The sequence below is a fragment of the Phalangium opilio genome, unplaced genomic scaffold (genome assembly GCF_054372755.1).
Source record: "Phalangium opilio isolate 3A_F unplaced genomic scaffold, DU_Popi_V2 ptg000031l_1, whole genome shotgun sequence".
Lineage (NCBI taxonomy): Eukaryota > Metazoa > Arthropoda > Arachnida > Opiliones > Phalangiidae > Phalangium > Phalangium opilio.
The window spans coordinates 9012673-9036672 of NW_028324158.1; the positions used below are offsets into that span (position 1 = coordinate 9012673).

Here is a 24000-nt window from a genome sequence, read left to right on the forward strand (position 1 = left end):
TTTGAATCAATAACATCACTGGCATTGCATAAATGATTACCGCTGAGGATTGTCCTATACAGTTTAAACTTCACCTAATTCTAATGGTGAAATTACGTATTATTTTTCCTCAGAGGGCTGCGTTCGAAACTGCAACAACCACGGCGACTGCATCATGACGGAAGACGATTGGCACTGCGAATGCGAATCAGATTGGAATGGACCAGATTGCAGCGTCCCTTTAGAAAAAAATTGCGATGACAGAATTGATAACGACAACGGTGAGTCCATTAATGCATCCAAATCATAGTAAATCCTTCTCCAAAATTAACTAGGGCCATCTATAGCTATTTTCTACAGAAAATTAGAGCTACACATAACTATTAATTTTCTCTTGAGCCCAGGTTATTCAAAACTTATTTCAATGACAAAAATTATCCCAACCAATTTTTGCGTTTGAACATATACCCTTTGTATAAGCTAGAGCTACTTGAACTAGTTGCATACGCGAAAAAAGAAATAATGTTAAAAACACTAGGGACGAATATATATCCTTTAATAGATAAACTATCATTCAAACTTATCATCTTATTCATCAGCTAGATGTGAATAGAGACTAACGAAGATATCTATAACCCTCGTGAGTGAGTCGTGTATGCCAGCTGTAAAGAGATTTAAGAGAGTATTACGGAGAAGAGGGTATCTGGGTAATATCTTCGTCCATCCCTAGACGAATAAAATTGCTGGATGAAAACTATTTTTGGGATAGATTGTACCATAAGTTTATAAGATATGTTCCATAAGTATGCTAGAGACATACTGAGAGCTAGTTCGAGAACGACAAGTGAGAATTGACTACACTCGGTTAATTTTGCAGTCCATCTTCCTATTTAGACTATACAGCGCCTCACCAGGGTGCCGCTTTACGAGAATCTATGACTTACTGCACTTCCTGACAAGCTCTCAGTAACCAGTGACAAACTTAGGGAAAATATGTTATGAACTTATGATAGTACTGCTTAGTAAAATTAATGCGAGGCTAAGCTAGGCAATTATGACAGTGCTGAACTTCTCATAAACGTAAAAGAGTAACTTGTACATTAGGAATGTTTTTCAATGATTTTTCTTCACCGTCCTTATGGGGGTTATATTTGTCTAAGATATGGAGGGCACCGTCTTTGTTAGGATGTTCTATTCCAAGAAGAAAATGTTAGATAATGAGTACAATTTGTTTCGTTTTTCTTCTTCTCTCTCTCTCTCTCTCTCTCTTTCCTTCTTTCGTTGGTCCATTTCTCTCGTTGGCCGCGTGTTCCAGATGGCCTGATTGACTGCGCCGATAGCGAATGCTGCCAGAGCAAAGCCTGTCAGAACAACCCGCTCTGTTTTTCGTCGGCTGACCCGCTGGACATTCTGCTACGAAAGCAGCCCCCCGCGGTCACCGCTTCTTTTTTCCAAAGGATGCAATTTCTCATTGAGGAGGATTCTGTACAGAGCTACGCCCGCAAAAATGCCTTCAACGACAGGTACACCTTAATTTTTTTACACATGTTTCTCCTGTCCTTAGATGGATTTTAGATATTTTAATTATAATTATAATTAACTTTGTATAATTTTAAGAGGTTTATTGACATTTTCTTTATTATTTAACTTTAACCTTGGTTTCAAACATTATGCTAAAACTCTATAGTGCTGAATAATAATAGTAAAGACCATTAGCATGTTAATATACAGCGCTAAATCTTTTGTCATTTTTTCATAATGTTCTTTTAAAGTTTCTAACTTCGATAGTATTTATAAATATTATTAACTTGATAACACTTTTTAACTATTTTACTAACCATTCTTAACCAATTTTCTATCCTTTCGCTACCGCAGCATGTTTTGGAATCATTTTAACGCAAGGTAGGTGAAAACTAAAACCCAAAGCCATCATCGTGCGTTGTTTATTGTTCCTCTTTAAAATAAGAAGCTAAAACTACGCTCTTTCCAACTTAAATAAATCCCAGTCCAAAATGAACTTCAATTCCTCTTTTCGTTAATCCTTCCTTGCCTACCAACCAAGCTTGAAGCTATAGCAGTATACCATCTCGCCTTAATTCTAAGTGTCCAAAATCCTGGTCCGAAAAGTTTCGTCGTAATAAACAGGAAAAGACTATAGTAGGATAGACATATACGCTTTTGGCCTACATTGTAAACACACACCACCTCGAAATATAATTTTAATCTATCACGTCGCTAGCTTTGTGTGTGTGTGTTAGTTTCGGGACAGACTCATCCCGAAACTTAGTGAATGTTTACCGTTTGGGTTTTGCGTCCGGACGTACGCTTACCAGAGGTCCTCTTATAACAAATATCTTTTCTCGTTCATTTCAGCCGCGCCTCGGTTATACGAGGTCAAGTGGTGAGTCCCACGGGTAGCGGATTGATGGGGATTCGAGTTGGAGTGGCCACTGATCCACTCTTCGGATTCACTGTCACCAGAGAAACTGGATGGTAAGCCTTAAGCTTTGTTACTATTACTCTTTCTGTACCTTTTCGAATCATGGCCCTTTCATATGCCGGGACCAGAAAGGTTTATTATCTCCATGAAGTTAGTTTTAGGCTGTGAAGGTGTCTTTGGTAAGGCATATCTGTTGTCCCGAACCTGTGTGTTATGTTGTTTCAATGGTGTATTGATGTCGTCCTTTGTGTCGAACTAAGCCATCGTGATACAACGATTATCATGCTCTCGCGAGATGTCTTGCATTCCGGTCCCGGTATTGTGTGGGCATGGATGGTTGCTGTTCGAACGTACGAACGACAAATCCTTCGTCATAACGCCCTTTTATTTACGCCTCGTATGTAAATGTTTGCGCGCCTACCCACGGCCATCAATCTAGCGTCGCCATCTTCTCGCCAAGGGATAAGTGAGGAGAGGAAAGCGAAGGAAACCGCTGGGGTTTCCATTCCTCTACCTCCTCTCCTTGTCCCAAATCTACCCCTTTTCCCTGCCTAAAGTTGTCGCGTTCCCCTTGCCTCGAGATTAATAGTGGAAATTGGCCCCTAAGCTCGACTCCGGTTGTTTGTTATTTCATATAATTGTTTCCTCTCGCAGTTGATCTTGGGATAATTAGAATTTCTCCGAGATACCAGTAGTGTGGCTGGCTAGACACTATAGTTGAACCTCCATATACCCTCCCTTATACATCCCGACGGTTTTCCGGACGAAAATTTACGATGGGAAACTCGATTTAACGGTTTTTGGAAGTTATTTATTAAGGTTTGGACGCTTTAAAGCCCCGCAATTAAATTTTCATCACCGCCTAGCGAAACTTGCTCGTCCTGTGAGCTGTGTGTACTTTTCGCGAACGGTGTTCACCGATCTCTTTATGTATATATCAATTTCATACCTGTCTAATCAGGAAATTTTATAGTAGCAAAATAAAATGCGCGGTGCGCTTTGTCTTGTGGGACATACTTAAATCTTCGTATTCATTATGGAGAAATATATAAATGATATTAGTTAGTACATTTATTGGTTGAACTTGATCATCAAAACACGGAATAAAATCTTTACTCCGTTCTCAACCACAAAATGGCCTTTTAATATTTTAAGGTTCGATTTGATGGTCAATGGTGGAGGTGCAGTTACACTTCATTTTCAACGTGAACCGTTTAAGCCTCACGAACGCACCGTTGTCGTCCCTTGGAATGAGATCATAGTCATAAATAAGGTCATACTGTCCGTGGACGAATCCAAGAGGGCAGAGTTCAAATCACCCGTCTGTCAAGATCACGATTTCGATAGTATGAAGCCTGTTGTCTTGGCTACCTGGAAACACGGTTTCCAAGGTGGATGTCCCGAAAGAAGCTCCGTTTTAGTCGAGTCTCAAGTGGTTCAAGAAAGCGTGGCCATTCCCGGAACAGCTTTACATTTGGTATATCACAGTAGCAGGGTTGGTGGTTACCAGTCGACAATACAACTCCAATTGACGCCTGACACAATCCCGCCGACCCTGAGATTGATTCACCTCAGAATATCCATCGAGGGAATTCTTTTCGAGAAAGTCTTTGAAGCCGATCCGGGAATCAAGTTCACCTACGCCTGGAATAGAAGAAATGTCTACCGACAGAAGGTGTATGGAGTAACGACTGCTGTGGTTTACGTTGGCTTCGAGTATTCCACTTGTCCATACATTATATGGGAAATTCAAACTACCCAAGTTAGTGGACATGACATGAGCATTTCCGATATTGGTGGCTGGAATATGGATATTCATAACAGATACAACTTCCACGAAGGTAAGTTCATATTTATTTAAGTACGCGTTAATTAAACTTAAAAATATTTCACCAGATTAAGACACCAAGATTGAAACTCTATTGGTATTAAAATTAACGGTTATGTTATAGGTATTCTTCAAAAAGGTGATGGTACGAATACCTACCTACAAAACAAACCAAAGGTAATGCTAACATCCATGGGAAATGGCCAACAACGTCCGTTACATTGCGAAAAGTGTGATGGTGTTGCTAAGGAACAACAACTCTTGGCTCCCGTTGCATTGGCCGGAGGTCCAGATGGCAGTGTATACGTCGGAGACTTTAACCTAATCCGCCGTATCACTCCTGACGGAGTTGTCAAGACTGTCGTTGAGCTGAGCGCCGCCCAAGTCGCCTACCGATATCATCTTGCTATAGGCCCAGCAGATGGAAAGCTGTACATTTCCGATCCCGAAAAGCACCAAGTATTGAGAGCTATTGACTTGTCGGTTATCCCAGACGTTACCAAAAACACTGAAGCTGTTGTTGGTAATGGTGGAAGATGCTTACCCGGTGATAAACTGTTGTGCGGTGACGGTCGACCAGCTAGAGATGCCCAGTTAGCTTATCCGAAAGGTATTGCTATATCTCCCTATGGTGAAATATACATTGCTGATGGCACGAACATAAGGATGGTGGACCGCGGAGGAATCATACACACTCTTATAGGCGACCATTATCACAAGAGTCATTGGAAACCTATTCCGTGCGGTCGAACAGTACCCGCGACCCAAGTCAGTCTAAGATGGCCGACAGAATTGGCGATAAATCCATTGGATGGATCCTTGCATATTTTGGATGACCATATGGTATTGAAACTAACTCAGGACAAACGTTTGAAGATAGTCACTGGACGAGCTTTGCACTGTCCAACGTCTACTCAAGGTAGAGAAAAGAGCGACTTGGCTACTGAAGTATATTTGGAATCTCCACAAAGCATCGCTTTCGGTTCTAACGGTGATCTCTACGTCGCTGAGAGTGATTCGCAAATGGTCAACCGCGTCCGTGTTGTTGGTAGCGATGGCCGCATTTACAAATTTGCTGGAGCAGAATCAAAGTGCAGTTGTCTCGATATTAACTGTAAATGTTTCGACGATGATCATTACTTGGCAGCTACTTCGAAACTCAACACAATCTCTTCCATAACCATGACACCAAATGGACATTTGCATATCTGCGACCGTGGAAATTTGAGGATACGTTCCGTAATGGCGTCTTTACCAAAACCCAATCAACATCAAGAATATGAAATATACGCACCGGAGACTCAGGAAGTTTACGTATTCAATCGTCATGGTCAACATATTTCGACTAAAAACATTTTAACGGGTAAAACTATTTATACTTTCTCATACAACGTAAACACCAGTTTCGGCAAACTCAGCAGTATTACTAACGCGGCGGGTAACAAGATTTACATCTTGCGAGATTATAATAATCACGTCAACTCGATTGAAAATACTCAGGGAGGTAAATGCCGGCTCGAAATGTCACGTATGAAGATGTTACAGAGCTTTACTACGCCAGAGAACTTTAAAACTACTTTCGATTACCACGGAAGTACTGGATTGATCAAAAGTAAATCGGACAGTTCCGGTCGCGTTTATATTTACGGTTATGACGCGTATGGACGCTTAGTGAAAGCGGTGACGCCAAGTGGTCAAATTATTGGATTAATGTACAACTTGAGTATCAAGGGTGCATCGGTCACCGTAACCAGGAATGATAAGAATCCAGTTTCGATGTTGATCAAAGGATCGGATGTCTCTACAAGAATTGGTAAGTTTATTTATTGTAGACTACTCTGTAATTACGTGGCTACAAGATATGCTTTATTCGACAATCTCAGGTATGGTTGAGGAAAGGATAACTCAGTATCCAGATGGTAGTATCGTAGTCACCTCCCAGGATTCTAGTTCCCTTAGCACCGAAACTGTACCCAGTCCCGTCTTGTCCGATTTAAACCCCATCTTGGGCGAAACCTTCCCTGTTCCTGCCAAGATGAAGCTGTTACTGAGCGACGCTGTTATGCAGCGTATTGAGTGGCGTTACTATCTGCGTAAGGAAGGCAAAGGATCAAATAGACAAGTTACCCAAGTTGGAAGAAAAATGAAGGTAAGAAATAATCTTGCATCAGTTTTATGTAGGGTGAAGTAAGTCAAATTCCGAACTTCATTTCCTTCAGGTGAATGGTGAGACGCTACTATCAGTTGAATTTGACCGGGAACATTTTAGCGAAACGGTTTTCGATCGCAACCAAGTAGCGTTGGTTAAAGTTAAATACAATGAACCTGGTAATCCATTACGTTGGGATCCTACCATGAACATAACTGGTGTTGAGCTCGAGTACGACAGATTTGGACGCATATCCCGCTGGGAACGTGGTCTACTGTCTGAAAGGTACTCGTTTGATATTCAGGGTCGACTTGCCGAGGTTCGATACGCGGATAACAGCGGTGTTATGTACAAATATGAGGAGGCTCCTACAAGTCTGGTAAGTACTTAAAAACACACTTGTCCGTTCCTAGAATTGCTTGTTAAATGGGTGTGGGGTTTATTGCAGCCTAATGAAATTATCCTACCAAGTGGAAGCAGGTACTTATTACACTATGACAGCTACGGTAGTCTGCAAGCCATTGTTACGCCTAACAGTCACAAACACGAAATCGCAACCCAAACATCCTTGGGTTTCTACAAGTTACTTTACTTGGCACCTGGTGTCAAAAACCCATTTGTTATTCACTTCAATGATAGAGGACAAGTTATATCCAAGATGTACCCCAAGAACAAAGGACGAGTCGTGTACGTCTACAATAACGAGGGTCGACTTGACGTCGAATTGTGCGGTGACGAGAAAACGGAATTTCATTACCACGAACAAACCGGGATACTCAAGAGCGTCGTTAAGACAATACCGGACATTGATTTCTTGAAGGCCGATTACAGGTACCAAGGAGCCCTCATTAAAGAAGAAAAGCATAGGTATGGAAGTAGAAGTGGATTGGATGGAGCCAAGTTTAAGTTCAAATACGAAGGAAGACTGTCTGGTGTTGAGGTTGAGATTAATGGTAAAACCAACATTGAAACTAAGTATCGCTTTAATGGTGAAACGGGAATGCTCGAACAAGTACAACAATTCATGATCCATCAACTGAAAATAAACAGCTTCTTCATTCAAGATGAATCAAGGCAATATTCCAAGTCAATCGGGTTCGATAGTTATGGCCGATTGGTTCAAACTAGTATTACCATTTGGAACAAGGAAGTGTATTCCATGTTCCTGCACTATGACAATCGTAACCGGGTCACCAGGAGCATGGTTAGGGTTGGCAAGGAACCAGTTAATATCGTTCAGAACTACACTTACACGCTGGATGGATTCGTCGAGTCCTGTTCAGGACTTATCACTTGGCAATTTATTTATGACATCAACGGCAATATGAAGAGCCAATGGGAAGGCGAGAGGCAATTGACGCTGCGCTACGATGATGGCGATAGACTAACAGGGTACGGTGATGTTGAGTTGTACGTTGTTGACTCCAGAGGATTCGTGGTGCAAAGAGGGGAGGAGAAATTCCGCTTTAATGCCAAGGGTGAGTTAACCCTGGCCTTCGAACTGCACCAGTACGAGGTTAGGTACACATACGACGCTTATTCGAGGCTGGTAGCCAGGCGTGATCACCGGGGTAACATTACTCAGTTCTTCTACGCCAATCCCATGAAACCAAATCAAGTTACTCACGTGCATTTCCCGAAGGATGGCTCTAATTATTTACTGATCTATGATACTAACGATCATCTGATTCATATTCTACATGGTAACAATAAATATTACGTGGCTACTGATCACTTGGGTAGCCCGGTTGCCGTGTTTGACGCGGAAGGTAACACCGTCAAAGATATAAGGAGAACTCCATTTGGCAAAGTTATTTACGACTCCAATATGGAATTCTTCGTACCGTTGGATTACCAAGGCGGGTTACGCGATCCTCAAACGCAGTTGGTTCATTTTGGTGGTCGCGTCTACGATCCTCATGGAGCACAATGGTTGACACCCAATTGGGAGAAGATACCGGATCTTTTGAAGGAACCTTATAAAATTAATCTGTACCGGTTCCACGATAATGATCCGGTGAATCCACCCAACAAAGACGAACTGCATCTTACTGGTAAGTCCCCCGTTGATTAATTATTGGTCTATAGTACTCGAACATGTTCATGCATATTTCATATTCAATGGCATAATATTTTGGTTTTGTACGCAATATTATGAATGATATAACTGAAGAAATTTAATAACTTCCACAGAAATGCCAGAATGGATGTCATCTCTAGGATTCGATATGAAATCCATGTTGATCCAACCACGTCCCGCCATCGACCATCAAGTAACGTTACGTAACCGCGAGAGCTTGCCAACCATCTCGGGTCTGAGTTGCGCATCCGAAATCGTTAAAGGAGAGTTCCACCGTTTTACCAGCATGCCAAAAACTGAGGCGCGCGTTGACAATCTAGTTTTACGCAGTATTAACTTTCGCATCGCCAACCTGCCTCCAGTCATCGGCCACGGTATCTTAATCTCTCGGAAACTTGACCGGGCGTTGGTCCATTTCGTGAATGAAGCCGGGCCCATTGACCGTGATGTATTTTCGGCAGTCTTCAACGAGACATACATGGTGGACTTCTCGTTTTCTCAACTTGGCCAGGACATGTTTTTCTTCGCGCAAGAGTCGCGGGACAAGGCCCAAGAGGATTGGGACCAATTACAGAGGCTGGGTAGCGCTTTCAACGTGACGTTGCAAGCCGTGGATAGTAGCGAAGCCACGGGCAACGGACAAGTCGACTTGAAAATGCACAGCACTAGCGTCGTCTTGAATATCCGGTACGGGACCAACTTGGACGACGAAAAGCGGCGCTTATTGCGTGGCGCGAGACGTAAGGCGGTCGAGGAGGCGTGGCAGCTTGAAGCCGATTTGGTTCGCGGCGGCTACAAGGGTTCGAACGCGTGGACTAAAGTCGAGAAAGACGAGCTCCTCGCGTCGGGGAAAGTCTCAACGTATTACGGAACGGACATATACGACATTACTAAATATCCCCAATTAGCGGATGATCCCACAAACATAGTATTCAAGAAAGAAAGTAGCAGGAAGAAACGTAATAGATCGCGACGGCCAAAATTATAATCAACCTTAATTACTCCGCGGGGTGTTAAGGTTTCAGTTTCGCCTTCTTGACCAGGTGAAACTAATATTTTCTTCAATCTAGTCCGCCTCAGCGGCAACAGGGTGTTCATACGCAAATTTGCGCGTTTTTATTCAGACTGATGTACGACAATGGAACTAAAACGTACCACGTAAATGATATAAAAATGAGCTAAAAACTACTCTTTAATATATTAATTATATACAAAAAGTGAGTGTTTATGAAAAATGTACGAATGATACTTCGTAAGACTTTCGAATCATACAAGATGAAGACTTCTTAAAAAAAATTAAGAAATAAAAACAAATCTTTAAGAAGAAAGCCGCTATTTTTGGTAATGTTTAAAAAAAATACAAGTTTAATGATCGTGAATTTCAAGATAATAAATTAAAATCCAAAAGAAAAGGTTAATTACGCGCGTCTGAAGTAACCAGTCGTTAGTTTCTACTCTACCTAATCAAGTGCGATGATATTTAAAAAAAAATCCCGTCATGAACTTTGATTGGTTGATCAAATAATGTGCTTTTAGCATATAGTGTTGGATAATCCCTAGATTTGTCTCCGCGTCATTTTGGGAATTAGCGAACATTTTTCCATAGGGGACAAAAGACCAAGGTTTAACGCTATATAGACTTACAGTAAAAACCTGCGTAATGGTACATTTTTCCCTTAAAACGCCGATAATCGCTAACAAAAACAAATCCTTTATATTTACCAAAGATATTGTAAATGTATTTAAAAAAAAATTGAGGCGTTTTTAGATCAAGATTTTACCATCCATAATGAAAAAAAAATCACAATGTATTATTTAAAAATAATGAATGGATATTTAATATCTCAGATATTTGTTATTAAAAATTTCTCTAACCCTTTAATCCCCAGCTTTACAAATTAAAATTATTAATCCCCCGTTTTTAATTTATATATCACCTAAACACTCGATTTTAATTACCCTTAATTATTAAACTAATTAAACTCTATTATGCTGGACATTGAGTTTATTATATACTATAAATGAAATTATTACGTAGCGAAGTTGTCCCAGTTGTTTTTAATTTGCACGGAATTGTAATTATTTTGTTATTAATTATGAATTTATTATTAACGTAAATTGGCTTTTAGTTTTATTTGCGTTCTTTCTCTGCGACAAAAAAAAGTGGTGTGAAAGACAATTGCAAGTGCCTTACTGTGGATGTGAACCTCGTAATTCTTTTTTTAAGTTATAAAGAAACCCCGCCTCTCCCCGGTATTATTAATCTCCAAGCCCCATCTATGATACAAAACAAATACTTCCCCTCTTACTCGATTAAGGAGCCGTATAACTGCGCTACCGACAGAACGTCGTTAGAGTAAAAAAAAAAACAATTAGTGCACTGGTGTAAATATTAAGTGACCTGTCGATATATAACATACAACAAACAAAAGAAATTATAATCACGTTCTCTCAGAAACACAAAATGTACGGTAAATTAACTATAAAAACAAAGTACATTATTTATCCCAAGATTGAAACAAATGTCCTTTTTCAACTCGTAAAATAAAAAGGACGGGATTATAAAAAAATTTTGAGCGTTAAAATAAAATACAAAGTCGAGCGAAGGTGCCAAAATTGATAGGAAAGAATTTGTTATTTAATGAAAAAAGTATATGGCTTTTTGGAAAAACAAAACAAAAAAAAATATGTGGAATGATTTTGTATGCACAAGCGTAATTCCTCCTCCCACTTGTAAGTTAACTAATGTTCTAATGGAGCTCTATTTGTACTTAAAAAAATCTCCTCATGTGCAAAAATACTCAAATAAATGATTTCGTGAAGAACTTTTATAATTAATTTTAATTTTTTCAGGTTCACGATTTCGCAAAAGGCAGATTGTCACTTGTGCATCTTGTTTCTTAAAATTACTATTACTTGCGTTGCATGTATGTACTCTTTCCTTTACGTTATACGACATTACAGTTAAACAACTTACATAGCAGCCTTGGTTTAGAACTTTCTGACAGGTAAAGTGAGTAAAATTTTGTTTACTTATAACTCCCACTCACAGAGGTCGCTAATTAGTACTTATTAGGTCTCAGAAAAGTATCTAATATGTCCTGCTCATCTTGTTTGTAACAAAAATATAAACGTTAGATGGCGTACCTATGACCTTGAGTGGCTTCTCTTTATATGATTATGGTCAATCTTACTTGACAGTATAAATTAAAGAAGTTATATCTTATTTCTAGGTTTTATCGTACTGTCAAGCTAAAGGAGTCACGAGTGTAAGCCTAGATGCGCAGCGGGGGACTAATGACAGCAGTCAACGACAGTCAACATCCAATGAAAATAGATTAAAATATCAGATACTTTTGTTCTCTTTGTGGAGTGTGGAGTGTGGAGGTGTTACAGGGAATAGAGATAATCGAGAAGCAAAGTTAATTTGTTATCGGGAGTTCGGAACCGGCCTCTTATAATATTGCATTTAATATTTGCATTTACTGAAGGTAAGATTCGAAATTTTATTATAAAATTAGTTAAGAATATTAAGACATCGACGAAAGTTTAGTTTTAAAGTTAAAAGTTTTAAATTAAGTGTTAAAATTTGTCGCGATTAATCCTACCAAGGCTTAAGAAAGGGGGTGTAAATTCGACGGTTATAATTTACCCACTGTAGTCTAGAGTCTAGACAAGTCACGTTGCCATTGCACAACATGTACCAACGGTAGATTATAGCCTGCCGTATTGAACTAAAACTAAAACTTAGAAGTAACTTTAGGGTTAGGCCTGAGACTTTGGCTTCAACGTGTTCATATGGTTATTTTACACCTTCCTTTTCAGTCCTTTAAAATTTGAATGTTACCATAACAAGGAAAAATGAATAATATTTTATTTACCAGTAAGTATAATTATATAACCTTAACTTAATTAATTTAAACTTAAAATGTCCCCAAAGACTAAATTTAAATATGTTTTAATTCACATTTATTTTAGCCCTTGTTGTAATATTGGTGTCATTATCTTGCGTGTCATCTGAACTTGTAAATGGTAAGTAAATATATTGTTATCCTAATAAAATCATGAATTATTTTACATTATATAACTAATGTATGGGTACAGATAAATGTAGTGGCAGAGTTAATCAAAATGAGACCACAGGACATTTTCAGTATTATAAAAAAGGCACTAATGTCCCTGGAAAGGGGGGCGAGACATGCGTGTGGACTATACGCTTTGCAAATGAATCAATTGCAAAAGCTTCTTCTGGCATCTTCTTGTTTGCCAATAGCTTCTACCTTGATGATAAACTTTCTCTTACCATTGAAATCACCGATAATAAAACTGAGAAGTATCAATACTTATTTAGTGGCAAATTAGGTTTGTTAGATCATTGTTAAAGTAATATATAGTCTCTTACTCTTATTATTTATGTATTTATTTTTAGACCCATTTGGTATTTACATTAGTAACCATGCAAAGGACATGAATCTCACTGTCACTGTTACTTTACATTGGAGTGAGACCAAAGAGCCAAGTGCTGGTACTTTTCAGATGCAATATAGTACTATAGGTATATAAAATTGAAATGTTATTAATTACCAATGCTAATTTAAGTTATAATACCAAAAACGGATTTATGGGATAAGAACGTCTGAGTTAGCGAATTCACTCCCCATCCTCGCATACTTTATTGAGAAACTTCGTCTGCTTATATTTTGACTCCACCCACAAATTCTGTATATAGCTACTTCTAGAGATCAAATTTGTGGGTGGAGTCAAAATATAAGCAGACGAAGTTTCTCAATAAAGTATGCGAGGATGGTACTGGAGGCTAAAGCTACGATCCGACGTTCTTATCCCATAAATCCGTTTTTGATAATACTAAATACCTTGCCATTGTACAGGATGCCACTATAAAACCAATGTTGATGACACTGGAATCATGAAGTTTCCCCTGTATTCAAATGTTGTCGATCCATTTAACTGCACAATGGATTTTATCCCTACCGATAATGATATCAATGCTGTCCACCTGACATTCAAGGAGTTTAACCTTAGAAACCCAAATGATACATTGGACATTATTGGAGCATCTGATTTGATGAATGGACAATTTACCAGTGAGATTGAATCATCACCATCATTCATTCAATCTAATTATCATCTTTAAACACCTTTTTTTCCATTCTAGGCGCTAAACAACCAATGCCTGAGTTACTAGCAAAAGATACTCTAACTTTAAACTTGACAGTAACTAATACTGGCGTTGCCGATAACATAACTGTAACTTATGATTTGGTAACTGAAAGTACGCGTCATGAAACTTGTTACTTGAAATTTATTACAGGGTTCATACAAACCTGAAAAAATCAGGGAAATAAATTGTTGACAAAAACCTCAGGGAAATTTCGAAATATTAGTAAAATTTAGGGAAATTTGCGTCAAACAGGGGCCGAGTAATTAAGCAAAATATTCATAAACATAGCCCACTCCATGGGATTAACATTACACTAAACTTTGAAGGCTCGTAACTCTGGTTCTACTAGAGATACGGGGATGTCCTTTGACTATGTTATAGTCCTATTTGTCCCCCATCCAACCATACTAAAAAGTTAGGGCTACGACAAACAGGGGCCGAGTAATTAAGTAAATAGTAAACAAACATACCCCCCTCCGTAGGAATAGCATTAGACTATACTTTGCAGGCTCGTAACTCTGGTTCTACTAGAGATACGGGGATGTCCTTTGAGTATGTTATAGTCCAATTTGTCCCCCATCCAACCATACTAAAAACTTAGGGCTACGACAAACAGGGGCCGAGTAATTAAGCAAAATGTCCGTAAACATACCGCCCTTCATAGGATTAACATTACACTATACTTTGGAGGCTCATAACTGTGGTTATATTAGAGATACGGGGATGTCCTTTGATTATGTAATAGTCACATTTGTCCCACCCCCCCTCCTTCGTTAACATTTGCTCCATAGGATACTCCATATACCAGACAAACCTGGAAAATTCAGGGAAGTATATGGGGAAAAACCTCCCATAAATCTCAGGGAAATTTGTTTTCCAAAAGTTGTATGAACCCTGTTATTAAATTAGAAAAGAGAACAAGGCATCTACATATATTTTTGTTTCATTACCGTCCTAGAATGCAGTGATGCCATAAAACTTAGCAAGGAACGTCTAACAGATACTTTAGAAACCCCACCGACTGATGATATTGATTACTACAGCTCCAAAAAATTCAATTGTCTCTGGATCATTGAAAGCGACCCCGGTACCATTATCAAAATTGACATCAAACAACCGAATTTCACAAGTTCCAGTGACCAAATTTTAATTCTGGATGGAGATAATAGAACCGCTCCTTTTATAACCGATATTTCTCAAGCTAATTATGATACCTGGAAATGTATAAATAATTGCTTAATAGAGAGAGCTTTCAGATGAGATAGTAGTACGTGACGTCACACCCTCCCAAGTCTTACCGCTGTTTTGGTAGCCATATTGGGACAGGTGGTCTCAGCTTCCTTCCTTCCTGCTTTAAACCCACCATGCAATATGGCGGCGTAAATTTTGTCACGAGACTCAGCTCCTCCTCCAAGTCTTACCGCTGTTTTGGTAGCCATATTGTGTGGTCTCAGCTTCCTTCCTGCTTTAAAGCCACCAATATGGCGGCGTAAATTTTGTCACGAGACTCAGCTCCTCCTCCAACTGAAAGCTCTCTATAGTTACAAACTCCAACTCAAACTTCCAGTAATATTTATAATATTGCAAATTTTCAGCAAAATTTATTCAAACTAGTGGCAACAAAGCTTGGATTTCCATTACTTCCCCGTTAGCTTTGAAAGACTTTAAAATTAAAATTGACGTTACACAAACCCATGGTGGATACTCTTCCAATCCCGGACCATTAGTGCTTGGAAAAGACGCTCAAGATGGCATTTATTTATACAAATTCAAAGAAGGGGAACAAGTCGAATTATCTCTTCGTGAAAATGGAACTTCAATCAACGGAGACACGCAAATTATTATCTTTAGGGATCTTGGCAGTTTGAATAAGCCAATTGAAACTATTACCAAAGATAATTACAAATCAATCAAGACTGTTGTATCCATGGAACATACAATGGCAGTATGGGTTCAAAAGATATCCGGATCTACCCTCAATGCTTCTCTGATCCCTTTGGCGCCTGGATGTTACGCGGAAGGTACTGGTATTGCCGGATCTTACTCTTTAACCGGAATGTGTAATGGTAAATGCGCCTGGACTATTCCTGCTAAGGCAAACACTACTGGTAAGGCAACTCTTCGATCGATGTACTTGAAGATTTATTAACTACTTTGAATGAAATTAATGGTTTTGTTTGTAGATGAATTGACATTGCATTTCACCTCCGTTCAAATTGATACAAATGATACTTTAAAGATTAGCAAACACGATGATAAGCAGACACAAATTGTGGAATTGAAAGGACCACTTAGTGATATTCCTGATATGATGCTTAATGTTTCTGATGGCACCATTCTGGAAATTTATCGACAGAATTGTTCCACTAGTAAAACTACCGTTCAAGCTAGTTACGCTGTTAAATCTGGTAAAAAATTATCAGTAACACTCGCATTTACAATTGGCCTTATTCCTGATCAACGCCACCAAGGCGTAGCGGCGACTTTTGGAACTATAATAATACGGTAGCCAATTACAGGTGGCGCTGGAGTCGATGGACTCTGATGGAGATCTGTTATTTTCTATGTTTTGATTATTACCACTTCAACTTCAAAAAACACGTTTTAACTAATTATTATTAACCTAATAATCTCCAAATAGACCAAAATCGAATGAAAACTTACTCCGAAAGTCTTATTTCATAATATTAGACAGAATAAGAAAGGTAAAGTCAACTTTTAATACTTTTGAAGCCATATCGCTTGTTAAGCCTTGGCTAGGATCCATCGACTCCACCCACCGCCACCTGTAATTGGCTACCGTATTATTATAGTTCCAAAAGTCGCCGCTACCCCTCGGTGGCGTTGATCAGGAATAAGGCCAATTAATTAACCCGAATCTTAATTAATTTAATTAATATTTAATATTTTAGCTTGTCAAATGGTGCAAACAACTAAGGGAGGACAAACTATTCAGTTAACATCACTTAATTATCCTAACCAGTATCCATTAATGGCCCTATGCTCCTACAAAGTTATCAGAGAATCAAATGCTTCATTACTACACGTTAGCTTTGATAGTTTGGAATTGGCTCCGGGACATTTACTTATCTTATCAGAACTCCTCGGAGTCAATAAGACTGATCAAAAGTTATTGGATACTTTCAACAGTAGTACTACTACTCTCCCTAATGACTACCTTGTCCAAAATGATATCATAATTACATTGATATCAAGATCTGGCGGTTTGAAAACAGCCAAAGGTTTTAGCGTAAAAGTTTTTAATATGGGTATGTATGATTATTGTAATCAATGAGTTGGTTGGGGTTTTTGGGATCAATTTGAGGTATGTTTTATTTTCAGATAATGGAGGTGTTGTTGTTGATAAAGCTGCTGGTAATGTGACCACACCTGGTTATCCTGCTAAAGTTAAACAAGGCTCTCTCTTTGCCTGGGTTGTTGCCGTGAAACCCATGAACTCCACCGATAATAAAAACATCATTTCGTTTAAAGCTGGAAATTTAACCAAAGAAGAAGATTTGAAAAAGTAATAGTTTCAAGTGTTACAAGTAGATTTTTACTTTTCCGCCAAAAATAGGTTGCAAAAAAGTAATAGCTAAACCCCTTACGGCTGGCTGGCTGGTTTTTGCTTTTTATTTTTTTACTATTTCATAAACCTTTTTGTTTTGTTTTAATTTTACTTTTAGATTTGTTACCGTCTTTGATGGTCCGTCAATTCGCGAAACGTCTCTTACTAATTTGACTGGTGATGAACTTCTAAGCCGTACCAATTCCTTGATATTTTTGTACAAACACCAAAATCTGACTGAAGATGGACCGCCGATGTTGTTCGAATTTGAAGCTTATGGTGAAACTAATATTAATATCTGATTAATTGAATTCAAGCCAAAGAATAAAGATACTTTAAGTGGTTATTTCAATATACTAATCATTTTATTATTTTGCGTTTCTCGTTTCAGCCTGCAACAGTTCATTGATGTGCGACAACAAGATTTGCATGCATGAAGACTGGAAATGTAATGGTAAAAATGACTGTGGAGATTACAGCGATGAAAAAGATTGTCAAGGTACTCTACCACCTCCACCAACTCCTCCAGCTCCGAGACCCGCTACTCAAGGCGGAAGTGAGTATTCTTTTTGTTGTTGCTGTGTTTGTTAAAGGGGAGACGAATACTTTAGTTTTCTCTGGGGTTAAGTGGTTCTTGAACACGGGGTTTTCGTTTTTTTAGATGTCTTTTGCATGACTATATTCTTTTGCACACTTCTATATTTTCAGTATCTAATGTAGTTCTTGGCTGTAGTATTGGTTCTGCATTGATTGTGGGAGGTGTAATGGGTTTTTTCAGTCCCCTTATATTGACCTGGTATCGACATCGTCAAGAAACTGGTTATGTTACTTTGAATTAGAAATTCGGTTCCTTAAATTTTTTCTTAGATCTCTAGTACATATTTCTCTGAATTATCAAAGACAAAGGCTTAACCTTTTCCTTATAATTCTAATGAAATATAGTTCAAATCTATTCATTTTCTTTTTTGTTAGTGCATATCTGAACATGTATTTAACATGTTATTTTACAGTAATAAAGTCATAGTATAGAATTATAAATTCTATTATGATTTGTTATTTATCATCAAAGGCTTAGCTGAACACTTGGTTTCCCGCTTTCTTGTTGTAACTTTTTTGTTGTGTGACGAAATATTTTTGCTTTTGTCTTGTCTTTAGCATCGACGACCGCATTGACCCTTGGAATCCTCGCTGCTTTGATTATCGGCATTCTTTTGGGTGTTGCTGCCCCAGCAGCTTATCGTCGTATTGCAGGAAATCGTTTTAGTACTTACAGTACTTTCAGCAATTCTCCCGAATAAAGAAGTCTCTTGAAGAATACCGTCTGAGAGTTTCCTATTACTTGGTAACAAATCTTTATTACTATTCTTTCTGGTTTTTTTTTGTGTGTTTCAAACGTTTCAAGTCTTCCCCCAATGGAGTTTAATTTAAGCACCTCGTTACCAAGTTTGGAAATTTCATTAGATTTGCTTGAATTTCCTATAAAATCTAGGATTATTCGCTTCTTTATAATGAATATAATTGTTCAGGTTATTTGTTTTTGTTTATATGTTCACTGTTTGCTCAAAATTATTCTCTAAATTTGTTTCGCACTTTATTAATGTGAATTAGTTTCGAAACTTTTTCGATTTTCCAAAACAAAAAAAAAGTGTTAGTTATTCTAAAAATACTTTCGTACTATAATTACTAATGATAAAGAGAGCATTTACACCATTGTTTCGAAAAATATTTGAACCCAAAAGCAAGGGATTCATGTATAAGGATAATTCATGTATTGATCGAGCATTTGGTTGAGTGTTCTTCAACCAAATCGGTTGGGTGGGCCATTGCCTTTCGAAGGAATTTATTTTGGTATGAAAGACTGTGATAAAATGCTTCGGAAAAAATTTGATTTTTTTTATTATATTCTCAAAACTGGAAATACTACACCAGTTTAATATTTTTCTGTAATTTTTGTAATTTAATTGTTCGGTGGATAAAAAAACAAGGGTCATTCCATGGGTTTATTTTCTTCAAGATCTGGTTTATAATAACTATATAACTCTCTAATTTATGAATCTGATTTTGTTTTCTATACTACGAGGGGAAATATATCACATATTATAATAAGATTAATTGTACTTATTGTTTCAAGAAATAAAAATATTAGTACAATAAAGATATTAAAGTAGTAGTTGATTTTAAAATTAATATATTATTCTTAAATTTTTTTTTTCAGACTACGATTTGTGTCAGTTTTCAATAGAAAACTTAAAAGCACGTGGTTTAGTCCATTTTGAGTTTACCGCACATTATTTTCGCGGGAACGGTTGTCATTGGCCATAGGGGTAGAAGCAACCAACCAATAGCAACCTTGTGTGGTCCCGCCATTTTTCTGAGTAGCTTAGCGCGGCTCAAAGGTAAAGAGTCGCCATTTTGCTTTTTGGATATTGGGAGTGTGGAGCTGCCGATTCAAGAAAAGAAATACTAGAAATCAGGTAAAGTAAATGTTAATTTTATTTATATCATTTGTAAATTGTATAAATTTGTTTTAACCTTAGTTATATTGGAATGTTAAGAGTATAATTATCAACAACCATTCATTTAAGACAGTGGCATCATTAAGCCTAATTCCGTTACATTTTTGTTTTTATGTACTAAGCCTTGGTAAGGCCTGCTTACATTTTCGATTACATTTGTTGTTCCAAATTGTAGAAATGTGTTTTAACCTTATTGGAATGTTAAGAGTATAATTATCAACAACCTTTAATTAAGACAGTGGCATCATTAAGCCTAATTCCGATACATTTTTGTTTTTATCCTCTAAGCCTTGGTAAGGCCTCGTTACATTTTCGATTACGTTTGTTGTTCCGTACAAAACAAGTCTTGCCATTTGTCCAAATGATCTTCCATAAGTTTTAATATTCTCTTCATTAAACTCTTTTACAGTGTCACTAGGAGCAAGGTAACCTCTGTGGCGATATAATAAATGAATGACATCATAGGTCTTCCACTCATTAGATGGAATGCCATAAAGAAGGTGAGTCAAGTCTTGAACACCAAAGTTTCTTTGTACTCTATGTACCAATTCGGGTTTTACCATTAGAATGGTTTGAGTTGGTAGTTCCCCCGCGTTGTAGTACCATCTTTCTGGCCGATAATATTTATAAGAATGATACCACAGTTTGAGAAATCGAGCATTTTTATTCCCAATTAAGATTTGAGTCCCTAGATTTTGTTTAGGAGGCCACCCAATTGAGAATTCGTATTTGCGGTATTTATCCAATGAATTGACAATGTAGCTATCACTGTCAATGTATATACCACCATATCTCATCATTAAACGTATTCTAGCTATATCAGAAGCGTGGTAAATTGAGCTTAACCTCTTTTTGAAAATATGTGTAGGCCTAGCAATCCGATTTAGTTCAAATCCCTCCAGATCCTTAACCATATTCCAGTATTTTCCGTGGAATTCTTTACAATCACAATGTAGTATAAGTCTCTCTGGTTTTTGATTACGATGAGCTGCTTTTAACGTTATCATTTGTATAAAGCTTAATTCGGGTTTAAGTTCGTCGGTAAAGTGCACCATATGAACGACATTTGGTACAATATAAAATGGAAAGCCAGTTACGTTATCGGCTTTTGAGAAATCTAGTTCTTTGCCTAGGAAGTTGTGCATGATGTAAGGCATATTTAGCGCGTTATAAATAAACCATAAAACACAAACAAGTGACATTAATATAAGGAGAAAGTATGGCTTTGGCACTTTACTCGTCAGTGTTAAAAGTAATCTTAAAATTAATTCCTTCATGACGGAGTTTAAATATAACTTATTTATTTAAAAAACTGAATTTGGCAACCAAAGGCTTAGAAATAGCTTTGTGAAAATTTAGTGTCGTCTGCTTCAAAACATCAGTGCCATAAATAAGTATTTTAATAATGTGTTTTAACTAGCAAATTTATTGACCAATTCGACATATTATACAATTATTTGTTCTACTTAATTCAGTTAATTACTGAAATACTAAAATTTCTCATAATACTGCATGGTTTGCAGAGAATGGGCTGTAAAACAGTATGGTCAGAGGTGGATTACATTAGGGTAGCTTATGATGTAGTTGTACTTATACAAAATCAATATAACCATGTGTGCAAGAATTAAATTTATCACTATTTTTAGTCTTATTTATAATTTTCATTCTGTATAATAGATATCTATTGGTAAAATCCGAAAAGTGCGGCTGTCAATTCACCATCCTGCAATATCATTGTATCATATCTAGTGCGCGGTGAGTACATTTACCTTTCCCAACTTGTTTCTATTTATCGCATCTCGAGTTTGAGATAAACCCCGTTTTTGGGCATTAGTATAACTGTGGGGCATATAATATTCAAAGGCACTTCGGTCTTCGGTCCGGGAACCAATTTAAACTTGCGTATCAGTTTAACCAACGCTAACTTCATTTCTAATTGCGCGAATCTAATTCCTACGCAATTTCTTGGTCCGATACCAAACGGTAGATATGATCCCGTAACTATGTTACTCTTATTTTCGGGTGAAAATCGGTCAGGATCAAACTTTTCTGGGTCCGGCCAATAGTTGGGGTCATGGTGTAGATTATAGGCGGGTACTTGTACCACCGAGTCCTTCGGAATGAAGAGATCCCCGATTTGGATATCTTTTGCGCATTCGCGAGATATAAAGAGTGCAACTGGAGGGTAGTACCTGTTGTATACAGAAATTTCGATTATGCATATGCCGCATATCTTATGTTTATAAACTTATGGTGCCCTGCTAAGAATGGGCCAAGTATAAATACCTTAATGACTCTGATATGACCTGCTCCAAGTAAACCATGCCATGCACGTCTTCGTAAGTCGGGGTTTTGTCGCCAATACTGCGTACAATTTCTTGATACAGCTTTTCTTGAACGTCTTGATGTAGCGCAAGTAAATAGGTTGTGTAAGTTAGGGCATTTTGCGTGGTGTCATATCCGGCTAATATAAATAGCTGACAATTTCCCACAATTTCGTTATCTGTTAACCCTTTTGCGGACCCATTTTTATTTTCCACTTGGTTCGGGTCCAACTCCGCGTCCAACATTAGTTGCAACAAATCCACGCGTCTTTGACTACTGTCCCGCCTCCGACTGTTTATTATGGACATTATATTATTTACTATCATGCTGGTCATTTTACCGGCGGTTAAGTGGTTATTAATAAATTCCACCACGGGTACAAGAAACGGAAATACGAAAGCCGATTTTGTGATGGGGTTACTGGCGAATCTCATGTATTCTTTAACTGCCACATAAAATTCATCTTTGGTATTGCCTTGGCAATCGACTTGCATCGCTAAGGCGCATTGCCCAATCGTATCTAAACTCAAGGCTCCAAAATTCTCCAACATGTCTACCTCACCACCAGCCTGGCATTTTTCTTCCATGACTTGTATGAATTTGTCAGTTTGTTTATTCATTAATTGGGACATGAGTTTCATTTTGCCCGAACTGAAAGCCGGAGTAAGAACGCTTCGTTGATTTTTCCATTTTTGACCCACAATGTCAAGGACACTGTAACATAATGGTTTGACGTGAGCTGAGAATCTTAGTCGTCTTGGGAACGTTGAAAATTCACGCGTCATGATTTCTTTAATTACATCCGCGTCCTTAATTACCAGTATCGGTATGTTCGCCATGAAGTACTTGAAGACTTTATTGTATTGTCTGGACCATCTTCCGAGAGTTTCGTGGGGCAATAGGTTGTTGAACGACAGCTCCAACATGTTACCAAATAGTATTGTCGGTTTGGGTCCGGGGATGTTGTATTTTTCGAAGGATTTGAAGGTTAGGTACGTTCTTAACGCTTGTCGTAGCGTTAGAAGAGTTAGAAGTGACGTGATGAAAATAGAACTGTAAACTATGCATTGTACCAGGAGGGCAAGTGCGTTGTAAACCTATAAAGGTAAAAAGACCTGATTTTCAGTACGCGTAGTAAACGAAGTATCGACTTATTGTGCAGGGTTTAAGCGAGTCGAAAACTGCTGCCGATAAAATCAGGGAAAGATGTATAGGAAGTGTCATCCTTATGGAGCATATCTTATAAACTTATGGATTTCACAATAGAATTATATTTCTTGCTCTAGACAAAGACCTTTCAAACTGCAAAGATTATTCTCGGCGAACTGTAGCCATTGTTGTACTCTTTTCATTTCGCCTAACACGATCTTGCAGTATATAGTTTACAAAATATAGTTAACTTACTTGAAAAGTCAACATTTCTGCAGTTACAGTCAAGACTCCCACTCATTCACCGCCTTATAAATTTCGCCGCTTCTACTTTCACCGTACAACTGTACTGTGCGTGTGACATAAATTTTTAAGGCGTTCCTAATTGCTTATATAAAGATATTAAAAAGATAACCATTATCAAGGTTTCTATAACTCGAAAACGGATCGACGTTTTCAGTGATAATCATCGCACTTGAATCTTTTTTCTACGTAAAAATAAACCTTGATTGCGCAATAATCTGTCTAGTTTCAAACAAAGATGCTTTGCACTCGTTTGTATGTATAACATCCATACTTCCTGTCTATATATTATCATAAGTTCATAAGATATGTTCTATAAGTTTGTTATTGCTTGTGATGAAGTGACGTAAGTGAAACGTCATAGATTCTCGTAAAGCGGTGCCTGGTGAGGCTTACTACAGGTTAAATAGGAAGATGAACTGCAAAATTAACTGAGCGTAGTCAATTCTCGTGTCGTTCTCGAACTAGCTTTCAGTAAATC

General features: G+C 37.9%; 3 protein-coding genes across 7 annotated transcripts in view; 2 read left to right on the forward strand and 1 right to left on the reverse strand.

Annotated features, from left to right (window-relative positions):
- The window catches only part of Ten-m (teneurin transmembrane protein Ten-m), a 415273-nt gene extending 403972 nt beyond the window's left edge, over positions 1 to 11301 (forward strand). For 3 of the 4 annotated variants that reach the window (XM_089869961.1, XM_089869963.1, XM_089869964.1), the window contains 10 exons: positions 114 to 260; positions 1295 to 1502; positions 1855 to 1881; positions 2353 to 2472; positions 3575 to 4260; positions 4372 to 6060; positions 6131 to 6396; positions 6467 to 6775; positions 6845 to 8450; positions 8590 to 11301. In XM_089869961.1, coding sequence (XP_089726087.1) covers positions 114 to 260; positions 1295 to 1502; positions 1855 to 1881; positions 2353 to 2472; positions 3575 to 4260; positions 4372 to 6060; positions 6131 to 6396; positions 6467 to 6775; positions 6845 to 8450; positions 8590 to 9464 — 5933 coding nt within the window. In that variant the 3' untranslated portion in view covers positions 9465 to 11301. The remainder of the gene's footprint in view (positions 1 to 113; positions 261 to 1294; positions 1503 to 1854; positions 1882 to 2352; positions 2473 to 3574; positions 4261 to 4371; positions 6061 to 6130; positions 6397 to 6466; positions 6776 to 6844; positions 8451 to 8589) is intronic. The other variant, XM_089869962.1, reaches the window with a different exon arrangement.
- A 413-nt stretch (positions 11302 to 11714) lies between these two features.
- Positions 11715 to 19396, forward strand: LOC149690433 (uncharacterized). 2 transcript variants are annotated; one of them, XM_089869966.1, is made up of 15 exons: positions 11715 to 11967; positions 12302 to 12359; positions 12455 to 12508; positions 12581 to 12838; positions 12906 to 13031; positions 13366 to 13581; positions 13653 to 13769; positions 14617 to 14880; positions 15254 to 15766; positions 15842 to 16066; positions 16571 to 16927; positions 17001 to 17184; positions 17345 to 17505; positions 17618 to 17782; positions 17935 to 18269. In XM_089869966.1, the coding sequence occupies exons 2-15, from the start codon at positions 12338 to 12340 to the stop codon at positions 18063 to 18065; spliced, it is 2793 nt and encodes a 930-aa protein (XP_089726092.1). In that variant the 5' UTR covers positions 11715 to 11967; positions 12302 to 12337; the 3' UTR covers positions 18066 to 18269. The 2 variants fall into 2 exon arrangements, with proteins under 2 accessions (XP_089726092.1, XP_089726091.1); XM_089869965.1 differs by lacking the exon at positions 17935 to 18269 and adding an exon at positions 18382 to 19396 and having other exon boundaries at positions 11716 to 11967.
- Positions 19161 to 23577, reverse strand: LOC149690434 (cytochrome P450 3A8-like). Its single transcript, XM_089870507.1, has 5 exons — positions 23472 to 23577; positions 22029 to 23164; positions 21539 to 21934; positions 21462 to 21465; positions 19161 to 21037 (listed from the first exon to the last, which is right to left on the reverse strand). The coding sequence occupies exons 1-5, from the start codon at positions 23484 to 23486 to the stop codon at positions 19973 to 19975; spliced, it is 2616 nt and encodes an 871-aa protein (XP_089726633.1). The 5' UTR covers positions 23487 to 23577; the 3' UTR covers positions 19161 to 19972.
- Positions 23578 to 24000: the final 423 nt, after the last annotated feature.

Bases quoted from the DNA above. Each gene is read 5' to 3' on its own strand.
- LOC149690433 (XM_089869965.1), top strand. From the start codon at position 12,338: ATGAATAATATTTTATTTACCA. The intron at 12,509-12,580 runs GTAAGTAAATAT...GTATGGGTACAG, and splicing joins GTCATCTGAACTTGTAAATG to ATAAATGTAGTGGCAGAGTT. The intron at 14,881-15,253 runs GTATAAATAATT...GCAAATTTTCAG, and splicing joins TAATTATGATACCTGGAAAT to CAAAATTTATTCAAACTAGT.
- LOC149690434 (XM_089870507.1), bottom strand. The intron at 21,935-22,028 runs GTATTTATACTT...TGTATACAACAG, and splicing joins GTCATATCAGAGTCATTAAG to GTACTACCCTCCAGTTGCAC.